A 15,609-nucleotide genomic window follows, 5' to 3' on the forward strand; every position below is an offset into this window, starting at 1 on the left:
CAGTTCAGTTGTGCACAAATGGAACCAAGATTAACTCTCTGTTACAATTTGATCAAATAACACTGATGACGTCCTTGTGCTCTACACGCAGATCTCTGGCCTTCAAGCATATTTCTTGAAAACAATTGAATTGAGATGGTCTGTGCTAAAGGATATTTCCAGCACACACCCCAACACTTGCAAAAAAATCACACTATTCGGACTTCAGACAGTCCATTATTATGATACAGTACATTCCAAATTATTCCACTACACCCCTGGATTGACATCATGGCAGATTAGAGCTGTAGTTTAGTAGGTTTTATGTCACACGCATGATTCTGAGACATCTGTAGGCAAGAGGTATAGTCTCGCGTGGCCAGACTGTTGCCTTCCACAATTTTCAAATGCTTCTGTTCATACAGTCTGGAACACGGAAGCTCTTTTGATGATTAAGGGAGAAAGCAAATGTGAAGCCTCCTCCCCACTTCAGTTTCATCTTTACAGTAACGCACATGTATCCTAATATAAATTAAGTATACAAGTATTTATATTTAAAAAAAGAAATTTCGTGGATGGAAATCAGGAAATGACAGCTTCTGTTAATCTACTTTTTCGGGGGTGTAGTTCCAGACTCTATAGCAGTCGGAGATTGTGGAATTTTGCTGTCTGGCTATGCGAGACTAGGCAAGAGTAGGGAACCCCCACTTTGTCAGGAAAGAGCTTCAGACAGTAGCCTACTTTGTCATCTGTAGGTGTCCTACTGTACCTGACACCAGCGTCTAAATGGCTCAACCACTACAGCTGTGCTCGTTATATCGTATTAACATACCATACAGATTGTCTAAAATAATGTTTTCATTAAAGTAAGTTCTGGATTGCAGCTTCGAGACTAGGAAATCCCCTTGTTTCCATGCTGTTCTTATCCCATTCATCTCATCTAAAGCATCTGTTTTCAGCCTGATGCCAGCGTCACACTGCATGCTGTACTACAGTAGCTGAGAGAATACCGTCCCACAGAGCAGGATAGAGTGATGTTACATGTCTCCTTTTGAGAGCCAAGGCTTGAGAGAGGTGCACTGTGTCTAAGGCAGAGAGAGAAGGGGAAGAAGGAAGACAAGCCCGCTTCTTTTCCACTTTTCGTGGAACTGCTGTAGTGGAGTCATTGAGGCTATAGAGAGCTGTCGGACAGTGAGGCAGAACTGTCTCCTATAGCCGGACACAAGGGGCTTAGTCAGAAATGAGGTGGGATTAGATTGCAGTAGTGTGTGTGTGTGTGTGTGTGTGTGTGTGTGTGTGTGTGAATTTCTGTATTCTGCATCTGTGATTGAGCAGTATGTACAGTATGCATGCAGATGTGTGTACAAGCCGATTTTCACGTCTGCTTGAGTATGTGTACGAGTGTGTCTGGTTGTGTGTGTGTGTGTGTGTGTGTGTGTGTGTGTGTGTGTAGACCAGGGTTTTTTGGATGGGGGACCCCCGGAAACGCTTTGGCCATGTCTCGCGACTCCCTCTGCTGCACCCCCAATACAAATTGACCGCTATAATAACCTTAGTAATAGAGAAAATACATCATAAAAAATACTGAAACCAGATATAATCATTAAGGAAAGTATATGCATGTACTATGTGTACTATATGTAAACTCTTAATTTCGATTTTCCAGCCATTCAGTTGCAAAAACACTATTTCTTTAATAGTCTGGGGACCCCCCAAAATAATTTGGCGACCCCCAGGTTGAGAACCCCTGGTGTAGACTGCAGAAATAGTGTAGAATGGTGACAGGGTCTTTTGCTGTGGCCCTGGAGGACCCCTCCCCCTGCAGTGTCAGCTGCTGCTGGCCCCAGTTGCTCCCAGACATCTGCAGCCAACAACTGGTGAGAGACAACAAACCCTCGAGAACGGATACACACTAGTCAGTAGTCACACACACACACACACACACACACACACACACACACACACACACACACACACACACACACACACACACACAGGCAGTATTGTGGACCCAACCCCCTCCCCAACACCATGTGGTGTGGCGTGCACTGGCAGGCACTGGCACAGGGGGCTACTGCGCCGAACAACCTTTGTTCAGAAAACAATTCTGCTAGCTAGCTAGCTACCATGCTGTGAACAAGCTCGGCCCGTCACAATTTGTACTAATCGCAATAACTTTTCCAGTGTTGCAACCATAGGGTGCAGCACTCTAATGCCCAGCTTTGTCCGTCCCTCCCTCCCTATGTCTGTCTGTCTGTCTGTCTGTTCCAATGACACAATAAAATCGTCAATCACAACTATTAGTGTGACAATTAATTGTCAACTGAAATGTGTAATTACAACCGCAAGTTGAAAAACTAAACATAGCCAAGGCTCTAATCTGATTCTGGGCACTTTATTTTCTATTGTGTAGATATAAAAAGCAAGTCTTTTGTACGCCTACAAAGGCTACAAGTGCGTAGGAGAAGACTAAACAAGGGTCCCCACTGTAATGCAATTAAAACGTTTTAAGGTTTTAATATTGTGGTACATGGCTTGCTATTTATTTTGTTTGTCATGTTAAAAATGGGTTGTTCTACACAAATTGTATAATATAACTGAACAAATGTGAACTATCAGTACCTCAATGAAGAAACTAAAGGTTTTAAGTTGAATTATTCCTATTAAAACTTTTTCATTGCACTTGAAGACAGTGTCCAGGAGTTTTTGGTTTTAGTATATTGTGTAGATAGACATACTCTAAACAGAAATACCACTCTACACGTTTGTATACAAACATTGTGATCTGATCTATAGCTCATAAGTCCTCTTTGCTGCTCATGTATACGGAGACCCTGGCATGCACAAACCTGCCTGCCCTGCACACACGCACGCAAGCACACACGCACGCACGGCTTCGCACGCACACATGCAAACGTGAGGGCCTACGCAGCACAGTAATGCTAAGAGGCTGACAGTAGGTCGACAGTGTGACAGTCAGCAGACTGACTATTCCAAGGGGGAAACACACAGAGAGAGAGAGAGAGAGAGAGAGAGAGAGAGAGAGAGAGAGAGAGAGACAGACAGACAGACAGAGAGAGAGAGAGACAGAATTGACAGACATCGGTGAGTAACCACTCATCAATGGCAAATTATATACGGAGGAAGGTCCATAACAGATGTTTCAAATGTAACCCCATTTACCAAGGTGCAGTAAACACATGGCAACCAACAAGCCTGCTCTGTGCGTGCGTGTGTGCGTGCGTGTTATGCGTGTGCATGGGGTCAAAAGACATGACATTAGGTGTAAGCATGTAATGCCTTTTAGCACATGAGGTGACGCGTCGCTCATTCACTGCCCTCCTCCAGACCCAGCTGCTCTCAGCATGAGCGTAAACTCCACCGGCTCACGTTGTGACAGCAACTGACAGGAGGAGCAGATGGAACCAGTGGGTTTCCACAGTATGAACACCCACAGCCCCCACCCTGCCCCCTGCTTCCCCACAAGTCAAAGCCAGCTGTTTTAGGGAAGCTTCAATGGAAGTAAAGTCCTAGATTAAGTCAATATGGGACACTTTAGAGACCAGTTGTACTCAACCCCCAGTTTGATATGCAATCAGGCCCCCTGTCACAGTCTGATCCTGATTTGGACAATATTAGTGTGTTAGCGTGTAATGTGTTGATTGTCAGTTCAATCACCTGTGTCTTGTAGTCCCTGTGTCTATTTAAACTCCCCTGTGTATTCAGTTCAGCCACTCACTTCAGACGGGTGTGATTTTGTTTTTAATGTTTAGCCTTTTGGTCACGTTTTGCTTCATTCATTCCCTGTTTCTGGAGAACCTTAGGCCGGGTATTGTCTGTGACGTGTGCCAAGTTTTGGTGAACTCTGTAACTAAAACTAAAGCCATTGAGTTGAACTCTTCGGCCTTCGTCTTCTGCATTTGAGTCCCACTCAACATTCGACCTTGCCACCCCCGTTACACACTATGAAATCCTTCTGTTACTTTAACAAATATACAGCTGAGGGTAGCAACAACGTAACTAAGAAAAACAACACAATATCAACATTCAGCAATACAGTCTGCAATATACAACAGCAACAGTGTCCTGTCAACATGTGAAGGGATGGTGAGATGGCAATGAATGCAGACAGCCCCAGGAAGGACAAATGACTATTTATGAGTAATGTCATGAGCACAAGAAGAAACAGAGATTCCTGGTTCCACACATGGGGCCCTTCCTGGCTTCGGACCGGATCTTGCTGGAGCTTTCCCATCTGTGTTTCCACTATGGTCAGCTTTCTTACTGTTGGTCTGACAGTCAAAATAAAAAAGGGACTAGACAGACCACCTGTCCCATTTGAATCAACCTAGAGCCAATATTTTAGGGCAGACGTAGTTGAGTGTTTATGAGATGCTGTCTGGTATCTCTACACACTGTAGAGTGAACTGGGAAAGGCTGCTTCCAGCATTGGTGCACCGCCTAATTCTTGTAATCTTTTGCAACAAGAATTTAAACATAAACATTTTAGGAACATACTTAATAACCGTGCATTACCTGCATGTAATTGTTTTAAACTGTTTGTTAACTGTATCATTGTTGTTTATGTAATCGTGGCATCCTTGTAAATGTGGGTCACCCTCAATGATCTCTCCTAGAATTTAAACAAAGGTTGAATGAATGAGTCCCAGTCTTAGTGACGAAGTGTAAAACTTTCACATGCCCAAAATATCGACCCCAGACCTAAAGTGGTAATCTGAGCCATCTGAGTAGCTTCCCGCTTCGGTGAATACACAAAATGCATTTTCCCTCCATTGGAGACCAGCAAATAAACACTCCCCAAATCATGGGAAATGTCTCTGTTGAAGTCATTCTTTCTCTCCGACTGATCACGTCAAGCTGTTAATGGCATTATTCAGAGATTGACGACAGCAGCTGTGTCTGATATTGACATCATAATTCACTGTGATATCCCTTTGAATTATGAGCTACAGCCAGTGCTGTTGAGCCTCCAGGACGTCACATTACAGGTGGATTCACTTCAACTGAATCATGAACAAAAGCAGCGAGCAAAAAATCACACCTATGTGAAGTGAGTGGTGCAACTCTGTGTGGGGGTCCCCGGGGCGTCCCCGGAAGTTCCAGACCCACAGGAAACACGGCCAGGGTGCCGGCCCGGTTCCGGCGAGCCGCCCTGTGTCCGAAACGGTCGAGAAATGACAGAGTTTTCCGTGTGGGGGCCAGCCTGCCAGGGACCCACATACGAGTTCCCTTCCGCTCAGAGGGTCACTCTCGGTATCTCCTATCGGCCACTGATGTCACACCTCAGCTCCTCTTACACACTCTACGTGGAAGTGACTCCATGTCTACAGTCACACACCCACACAGGCAATCCTCCAGACATTCGTCTCCAGGCCAACCTAATCTCATCTTCAGTTACACTTACCGCCAAGCTGCCGTGAACCTGGCCCTTGACCCCTCACCTCTCAGCCCCCGCCCCCCCCGGCAGAACTAGCTGCCAGTTGTTACTTCAATGCTTCTCAACCAGTGGGACGAGGGCACCAAAAGCGGACCGCTAGATGTTCCAACAGGGGTCAGAGACCGCTAGATGTTCTGACAGGGGTCAGAGACAAAGAACAGACTGCTAGATGTTCTGACAGGGGTCAGAGACAAAGAACAGACTGCTAGATGTTCTGACAGGGGTCAGAGACAAAGAACAACTTCAGAAGAAGGATATTCTGTTACTGTTCATGGTCACTTCATGGTCAACACAAGACATTCCCATCACCCAATCGCCACTAACCCCATAGTGTCTGACATTCTAATCATCACCTCCATCTCAAATCCCTGTTTCCTCACAGCCCCCTCTGTCTGTCTATCTTTAACATGTACCCCACGCTCAGTCCACTGGCTAAAACTAAATATAGTTCGTTTATGAAGTCAGACAGTGGGGGGGGGAATGTAAAGTGAGACACTCACAGTATTGAGGTACAGGAGGTACCGTTTCAAGAAATGGCAACATTGACCACTATCCAATCTCTAGGCCCAAGACATTCATCCTTCAGTATTCTCTCTGTCTCATTCCTCGGTATAGAAACAAACCAGTGCGTCATCCCTTGATGGCCGACATGCAGTATGTGCTGATGGGGGCCTGGTGAACTCTCCCTGCTACCCCGTTTCCTTGCAGGAACCATGAAGTCATCCCATCTGTCACTAGCTAGATCGGGAAGGGGGAGTATTGGAAATCTGGAAAACCCTCCCGCTGCCCTGCAGCCACACAGTTTAGCGCATTTTGAGCGACTCTTGTTCAACAGGTGAGCAGTGTGCGTTTACATGCGCTTTCTGTTTTGCGGTGATGGTTGATTTATGCTCGGTCGTATAATGGTGAGCTTGTACACCGCTGTACAACGGATTATAAATTAGGATTACTATCGTTGAAGGTTCTATCACCAGTGTCAACATTAGACATGACAACATGACTCAGCGGAATAAACAGGAAACAAACAGCCAATCTTACACTATACAGTATTACATAGTACTGTATAACCTGTTCTTCAGCCTTCAAGTCAAATTTGAGCTGTCCTGTGAGGAAGGTCTTCATGGCCACAGGCTGACCCTGGCTGTCTGTGGTGCTAAAGACTTTACAAGGACAGCCATTAGAGAGACTGTAGCATGTGGACAGGCCTACTGTATTTTCCCCTTGCTTTGCAGTTTTTGCACTTTATGAGTTTGAAGAGCCAAGTTTGAAACAACACAGAGGGTATAGCTGGCCAAAAATCAATAGCAGATTATGTCTTTTGTTCCCATCAAGCTCAAGCCTTTATGGTGATTCATAAGCCATTAATTACTAGAGGAAATTGGGATTTTACACCTTTATGTGTTGGCTACAGATATAATCTTGCCGTTTCTCAATAACTATGTGACATTTCCTGCAAGTGGTCAATGCTTTTTCTTTAATGGCTGGGTTTATTTCAGAATATACAGTACACTGGAAATGGAAAGTCCATGCACTGGAAACTGAAGACCTTCCAGGACACAGGGGCAGTTTTGCCCAGGAATATATTGCCTGGCTGGAGGTGTTCTGAGGTAGTGTATAGCAAATTCTGCAATCAGAACTCTCCCCACTTGAGTGGTCAGACCGCTTTGTCCCTAGTGGCTGTGGTGTGTGTGTGTGTGTGTGTGTGTGTGTGTGTGTGTGTGTGTGTGTGTGTGTGTGTGTGTGTGTGTCAAAGCCATGCACTTTCGCATGTGTGTGTGCATGTAGAGAAGCAAGCGGTCCTGGCGCTGCTTGAACATTCTTCTGAGCTGACTGCCTCTGACACATGGAAATAATTAGAGACCCTACTGGAGAGAGAGAGAGACCAAGGAAGAGAGTAAGACAGACAGAGAGACCCTGCTGGAGAGAGAGACGGAGAGAGAGAGAGAGAGAGAGAGAGAGAGAGAGAGAGAGAGAGAGAGAGAGAGAGAGAGAGAGAGAGAGACCAAGGAAGAGAGTAAGACAGACAGAGACCCTGCTGGAGAGAGAGACGGAGAGAGGTAGAGAGCGAGGGAGAGATAGGACCTGGCTTGTTTTTGTTTCTTTCAAGATAGACTCAGTGGAAGGATTCATCATGTTGCTACATTCAGACAGAATTAACAGAGCATTGCAGAGTCATTATTGTGCTTGGTTGAGACACAGACATCATGCGCACACACACACACACACACACACACACACACACACACACACACACACACACACACACACACACAGGGCCTACAAACTGTCTCACTCAAAATCTGTTCTCTCTCTCCATCTCTTTTGCTTTCCACTTTATTTCTTTGTCTCTGTTCACTATCACATTACACAGTTATTGCTGAAGCCCATTACAAAACCGCAGCATTTACACTGGCTAGTGACCCAGGAAAATGGATGCACACACACACACACACACACCCACACACACACACACACACACACACACACACACACACACACACACACACACACACACACACACACACACACACACACACACACACACACACACACACACACACACACACACACACACACACACACACACGTTCCAGTGCACAGTGTAGTAACTTGCTAAATCTAATGTTAATGACTAATGCTATAGGTTCTTGGTTTACCTGGGATCCCATGGTTTCTTGCGCACTACACTGTCTCTCTGCATTCTGTGATTATCTTTTATTGTGATTACCTTTCCATGTGATTACCTTGCTTATTGAACGTCACTCTGGATAAGAGTTTCTGCTAAATGCTTAAATTTACATTTTTACGTACAAATGTAACCACATGGACCCGATTTGGTTACTTTTGTAGTTCTCTGGCTCATAATAGTGTTCAAACTGTTCATCAACCCTCTGTTAAACTGAGTTTGAGTCTGCAGACAGTGCATACTTTAGCTGCTGCAAAAATGCTCAGGCATACCATCAGAGCACTCACTCACTTCCTGTCTCCCTCGGCCTCTGATGTGGCCAGCATGCAGGAGAGAGGGAGAGGGCAGCAGGAGATAAGAGCAGACAGGGCGCTCACACTTTGCTGTCGTTCTTATGGTACCGTTTTCCAAGTTGTCATCCAAGAATTTACACAGGATACATTTTGTATAGGATTGTACACAAAACACACAAACTGTACACTTACTCACGAACTGATGTCCGTTCACTGCATTAATTCCTCAAAGCCTAAACCCTTACCTTAAAGACGGAGTGCCGTGATATCCCCCCCCCCTAAAACATGATCATCAGGTGGCTACACCCACCAGTTCATTAAGGTGATGGGTGGTGATCGGCCTGAACTGAAGCCGCACCCACAGCTGTTGTTGTATGATAAGGGGGAGGGGGGGTTGGTTAGCCGAGGGGATGATATTGCGATGTCACTATATCACTGTCATTTCTATTTGGCCTCTTAATCTGGGCCTCGATTGGGCATTTTGAGAAACCAAAAATACAATACAGGGAAGACATATTTCAATATTTTAACCACACCTGTCCTGAGTAATGTTAACTCCATAGACACATACAAAACAAAAAAGAAAAATCACAGCACTCCATCTTTAATCATTATGTGCGCACACACACACACACGCACGCACGCAGTCTCCACCATTGTGTATCAGATCTCCCTGCTCCAAAATCTCCTTTCTCCATCCTCATCTCCTCTATCTCTCTCACTCTCTCTCTCTGTACAGTCTGTCTCTCCACTCCTGTACCACGCCAGTCGCCAGTTCACTGACCGCTTGGTCCTCAGTGGTTCCTCTCACCTCCTAACACCCTCTCTTGCTCCTCTCTCCCCTGAGTACTCTAAACCCCCCCCCCCCCCCCCCCCCTACTCCCACCCATACTCTCTCCCTCCCTGGAGGCTCAGTCTATTTTAAGCGCCCGTTAGTGAAGGGTGCACAGGGCCTCAGCTGTCTGCCCATCAATCAGAGCCCCCCCCCCCCCCCCCCCCACACACACACACACACACCCATCACAGAGTACCATTACATCTAAGCAAAAGTTGAGTTATGCACTTCGTCGTACGATGGCGTCACGCATCAGAACTAGCCCATGCACCGGTAAACAAAAGTTGCATGGGGCAGATATGACCAAAATATGCCATATTTAATATTTAATATAAAAAAAATGTGTTACAAAATAGTGAAAGTAGCAGATATACAAGCTTACAACGCATCACAATAATGTATGAACCTTTCTGACCTGGAAATGATTGTGACAATTTTGCAAAATAATTGCGATTACATCAAATAATAGCGATTAGGCGATTACGTAGTAATTGTGATAGGCCTAGTTTACAGCTTGCAGATCTGATTCATCTGATCATTGTTAAGTTCTGTTACTGCTTGTTGCAGACAGTCAAGACATGGCACTACAATTTTGTCAAAGTTTGAGTGCGTGCTTTTCTCTATGACTTGGGGAAGGTGGACCGGACTAACTCTGCTTGGCGACATGTGTGACCGAGCATAGTAATAAATAAGGGGACAGGATATGGGAACGCTATCCTGACCTTCTCCTGGCAGACGGACCAAAAGCACAACCATGTGCTTACAGCCTTACACCACATATCTTCCAGCACCTACTTCCTGGTTCAGCCTGTGTGTGTGTGTGTGTGTGTGTGTGTGTGTGTGTGTGTGTGTGTGTGTGTGTTACCCGACACCCTCCTCCCCAACCAGTTGAGTAACAAGGTTCTGGAGGGTTCCAGCTTATCACCAATGTCACTTGTCCAACAAGTCTGCTGACCCACTATCCCCTCACCGCTTACACACCACAGCCAGGGTTACTATATAGCAACTATCAAAACGCGTATGCATGCGCGCGCGCACACACACACACACACACACACACACACACACACACACACACACACACACACACACACACACACACACACACACACACACACACACACACACACACACACACACACACACAGCTGTCATTGATCACAAGAATAACATTCATTCAGCCTCCCATCACATGTCACGCATCTAACAACCCTTAGGAGTCATCCCCCCCCCCCCCCCTTCCATTTATGATATAGGCTAATAATGTTAGGGCTGTGCAATATGGTCAAAATCTAATCACAATATTTCTCACCAGATACCTCAATGCTGATGTTGTGGGGGGACTACTATTGGTGCTTTTATCAAATTAGTTACACAATGAGATTGTTTTTAAATTAAGTAATAATCAGTGAAGACAAATAATAGAACATCTAAAACAAGTTCAGTAAGTCACTCCACTGTAATACAGCCTTTGAAACCAGGAAAAGACAGCATTTGTTGATATGATAATTGATATACGTCTCATGTCATGATAGTCTGATATAATATAAAATTATATCTCTCAGCCCTAGCTCTGGCCCATAGCCTTACTGCTTCTGATTCTGCCCTACAGTAAGGCTCTGCTACTTTCACTTTTAAATCTCACATGGAACTCAGACCAGCCTCTCCTCTTTAGCGTAAATAAAAATAAAACAAAGACGGGTTGTGTCATTAGCAAGCATACTTTCGTTAGTGGACGCACTCTGAGACCCCACCACACGTATAAACGGTACTTTTTCTTTTCAACGGAGGAAACATATTCTCTATGAGGGAGGCAATTCTCTGGGCAATATCAGTAGAGGGCGCATTGGAGTAACTAAAAGTATTTTTTTTCGGTGGAAACAAAATCCCTTTTTGGCCAAAAAGTACCGTTTATACGTGTGGTGGGGGGCTCAGAGTGCTCCCACTAAGGAAAGTAGGCTTTCTAATGACACAACCCGTCTTTGTTTTGGTGAGTAGCAAAAACGTTATTTTTATTTACGCTAAAGAGGAGAGGCTGGTCTGAGTTCCATGTGAGATTTAAAAGCGAAAGTAGCAGAGCCTTACTGCAGGGCAGAATCAGAAGCAGTAAGGCTATGGGCCAGAGCTATCTCAGCCCTATATATATTTGGTGATTCTACTCATGCAATCATTGCAAATCAGTCACAAGTCAGCAAGTCGCCCTCACTTTAGTTTCCTCTATACATACAGGTCCTTTGTTGTGCATGTTTCATAGCTACTGTGTTCAAATGAGACAACATGGACAAAGATCCCAGTATGGAAGGACAGGCCAAACTGATGACAGACCTAAACTAAAATTATGAGGAAGTGATGAAGAGGCGCGCACACACACACACACACACACACACACACACACACACACACACACACACACACACACACACACACACACACACACACACACACACACACACACACACACACACAGGACAATATCCTCATGTCTTGGCACCTTAACAGTGATGACAAAGAGATGACTGTAATCCAAACACACCTAGCAGCTGCTGTCACACTAAACAAAAATGGTGCTAAATAGAACTAAAAGTGGCTATTTGGCTAGTAATCATAGGGGAACCTATTTTGGTGCTTTGGCACCTGTCTTAAAGGTGCTATATAGCACAGGTTTGGAGTATACAGATCTAGGCATGACTCCTTTGGGGGTCTTGGAATGTTTCCTAAGAAGGTGTGACAACCATGGCTTTAAAGTTTTATGTGTTATCCTCAGGAAATACATTGTATTTTATGTTGTTTTTAAAATGCTATAGTACCTCTCAACCTCCACAAAGAACTGCTGAATAACCACCATCTTGTTCTGTACCAACTCGATGTATAGGCTACTCGCTACTGCATCAGACAGACCTTTAGAAATGCTGATAACGCATCAAAATGTGACCAAATCTATCAGCATAATATATATTCAGCAGGGCTACTAGCTAACGGGTGATCAGTAAGATCCTCACCATGGGTCATGTGTTGGCCAACTTGGCTCGGACGGTTAGCTCGGTTAGTTGGCACCTAGGCTGCTGAGCCAGCCTGACAGCGTGCCGCGGGTTCGACTCCCGATCCCGACGCACTTTGCCGCGTGTCTCCCCCCCCCCCCATCTCTCTCCCCATTTCCTGTCAGTCTACTTTCAACCTATCAATAAAGGCAGAAAAAGCCAAACAATATATCTTTAAAAAAAAAAGGTCATGGGTTCAATTTCCACAATAGCTACAACCAAATGGTGGACTCACTGGAGCTCAATCAGCTCAGGTGAGGATATTGCAAGTTTGTATCAGGTTGATTGATTGATCATTAAAATAAACAAAGCTATATGAAAATGCACACAGCCCACCTATCTGATTCTGATCACTTAACATAGCAGCCGAAAGGCCGGTGACACTTTCGAGATTGGGCCTTGATCCAAAAAAGCATGGGAACCACTGGTATAAGGACCACTTGTTGTCAGGGTTGACGTCACGACTACCTAGTTGTTACGTCATCCCCTCCTTTTATAAGGCATCTTGCCAGAACGATTCTCTGTCGGATTACAAACTTCAATCAAGTCCGTATAAGAATATAAACCTAAGCCTTAAAACTTCTCTTCTTTAACTTGTCCATCTTTAAATCCGAGACCTAATCTACTCTGCAAATCTTTAGTCAAGACTTTACTCTGCTAGGAGTTACATCTGGTCAGCACTTCCGCTCTTGTGACCACGGAACATTCTCAACCCTTACAGTATAATCCGACCAAGATTTGGTCGCAGCGGTTGATCATGACTTCAGTTCAGATTCGCCCATGGTCTCATATCGCGGTTGACTTCGTCACTGGGTTACCTCCTTCTGCCGCACTGATCAAGCAACAAGACAAAACTTTCAGCCTGTCTTGATCTAGACATTTTCAAGGACATGTCAAACTACTTTTATTGCATGAGGCACAGCACTTCTACTCCATTTCTCAGAATCGCTGATGATATTAATACAGAGCTAGTTCCCAGGTCATTATACTGTACCACACGTCTGATGTGTGGTCTTAATCTGGCCATCATTCTCTATAAATGAATGTGATGGATTCCCAGAACATCCTGGAACATGGATGAAAGGCAACTGAGGTTAACTAAGAGCACCAGATACAGTTTCATAGAAAATTGCATAATTCTATAATTAATTTAAATGCACTGTATTCAGCCATCCCTGCCAAATGACATTACAAAATGTAAAATACGACTCCAGTGAGTCCAGAATTGTTATCAAACTTAATTTCATTAAGTAAATCCCCAGCTATTAATCTCAGTACATGATCCATAGTAGATGATTGTAATGAGTAGGCTAAGTATTGGCTGGATGGATTCATTCTAAAGGGCGTTATGTATTATGGCAATAACAGTGATGAACCCAGTTACCACATCATTCACCCCTCTAAGAAATGGACATCAATATGGATATATTATGGACCGACAGATCCAAAGTTGTGCCGGTGATGAACTGTACTCCTGAACACCTTTATACTTCATCCTCCTATGATCATTGTATGTGATGTGGATTCAATGATTGGCAGTGTGACTGCAGGTGCGAGAGAGGTGATTGACTCTATTAATTTCAGGTGTAGGTGATTGCAAGCGTGTGTATGACTGTTTTGCCTCATTATTTTATTATTAGCCTGTATCCTGTACAGTGTACACAGTTTAAATTTGTACTATTTAATGCTTTGTATACCTGGTATCAGTAATTGCTGTAGTTTATCACTGTTTTGCGGTTGCCTCATCCTTTTATTATTATCCTGTATACAGCCCACTGAGTAGCCAGCTGCTTCTCTGTTATAGACCTATTTAAATCCCTTGTCTGCGGTCCTTTCAGGTTCTGACATTATAGGTAACTACAGTTGTATTAAACCATAGAAAACTATAGGCTACCAACACTTTTTATATTCGGCCTATAGCATTCATTTTGAAATAAATGGCAGTCTGAAATACATTTCATTCATCTGCAGTTGGACTGTACTGTACGCCCATTGCGCTTACAGCTCCGGGAAAAACTTAAACAACTTTTTTGTTGCAACAGCTTGTGCGAAATGCAGTGCGTAACGGTGCGTTAAATACCCAACATGCCATCATAGTAGACTACAACTCACCTATTGATACCAGCTTTATGTGTTCCCTCTCCAGAAACTCCAAAGCAACCGATACATTCTCTAGTTTCATCTGTCTGAAGTTGGGTCTGGCGTGATACTTTCTGTACATTTTCTTCTGGCTCAGAACCTCCAGGAGCCCGATAAGCTTCAGCCCGTCACTCAGATCTTTCTGGAGGTCGTTGATCCGCTTGTTGAGGCACTTGAGGTGCTCATTGCACCACCTGGTGAAGGTGTTCTGCTGGATCTTCTTCCAGGGAGCATCTTCGGCGAGGTCTTTCTCCGTTGCCGGCATCTCCTCTTCCTCTTCGCCGTTGTCTGTACCCTGGTAGTACTGCGGTGGGAGCTGCTGCTCGTAGTACGTGTTATTGCTCATCATGTTTGTCAGTTGCCCCTTTTATACCACAACCAGTGGGGCCAGCTTGTGCGATTTTTTTCACTGGGCGCGGGGGCTCAAGGAAAGGGAGAAAAAAACGTTCGGGCCAGTGCCAAGCTGTGCAGTCTGCTGGGAGTGAGGGGGAAAAAAGTTCAAACTTGAAGGAAGATTGTAAAAAAAAAAAAAAAAAAAAAAAAAGAGAGAGAGAGAGAGTGAAAGGGCGTGAGTTGTGCGCTAGAAAATAGCCTACTTGCGACAGAGGGTGAAGTTGTCAGACCAGGCCCTTCTCTCAGTGGGCTGATGAATGAAAGAAGCCGTTAATCCTCTCCAAACGTCTGTGAAGTCATCGGCTCGTTTTCTGGTTCAACAGGCAGCGAAAAGCTGTGACTGTCTCCTCCGTCCGTCGCCTTGGGGTGCGTTATAATAATGAATATACACTGTGGAGATGAGCGCTTGCCTGTGGTGGCGAGACAGGGTGGTCTGTAGCGCACGCCTTGCTTGGGGGGCTGTTAACGCTGGAGTGTCTAAATGAAGCACTGGCCTGAAGTGGGGTCTTTAAAAGCTGGGCGTCCCAGGAGCACGCGTCAGTCCCCTGGATTCCCAGGAATGCCCCTGCCATGACCATATACAACGACAGGATGGGTATTCTCTAATCCTACGGAGACAACGAGATGCAGCCCCATTGGGTGACACTAGAGAAGGGGGCGGCGATTGGCCTTATTGCCACTGGGCCCCGTAGCAGTTGTGACACCTCTCATATTTTTAGTCGCTCCAAATGGGGCGAAGGAGGAGACTAGTTGTAAAGTAAACGGTGACCGCGGTCCGGGAGCTCTGC

The 15,609-nt window shown here is 45.0% G+C and overlaps 1 protein-coding gene across 15 annotated transcripts in view; it reads right to left on the reverse strand.

The window, feature by feature from the left end:
• The window catches only part of flncb (filamin C, gamma b (actin binding protein 280)), a 69,221-nt gene extending 53,916 nt beyond the window's left edge, over nt 1-15,305 (reverse strand). For 12 of the 15 annotated variants that reach the window (XM_080757822.1, XM_080757832.1, XM_080757821.1 and 9 more), the window contains exon 1: nt 14,402-15,304. In XM_080757822.1, the coding sequence (XP_080613948.1) occupies nt 14,402-14,777 (376 nt within the window). In that variant the 5' untranslated portion in view covers nt 14,778-15,304. Of the gene's footprint in view, nt 1-14,401 lie in introns of all 15 variants that reach the window. The other 3 variants (XM_080757820.1, XM_080757831.1, XM_080757818.1) reach the window with 1 other exon arrangement.
• Nucleotides 15,306-15,609: the final 304 nt, after the last annotated feature.

Source organism: Protomyctophum bolini, assembly GCF_963924005.1.
Source record: "Protomyctophum bolini genome assembly, chromosome: 23".
Taxonomy (NCBI): Eukaryota; Metazoa; Chordata; class Actinopteri; order Myctophiformes; family Myctophidae; genus Protomyctophum; species Protomyctophum bolini.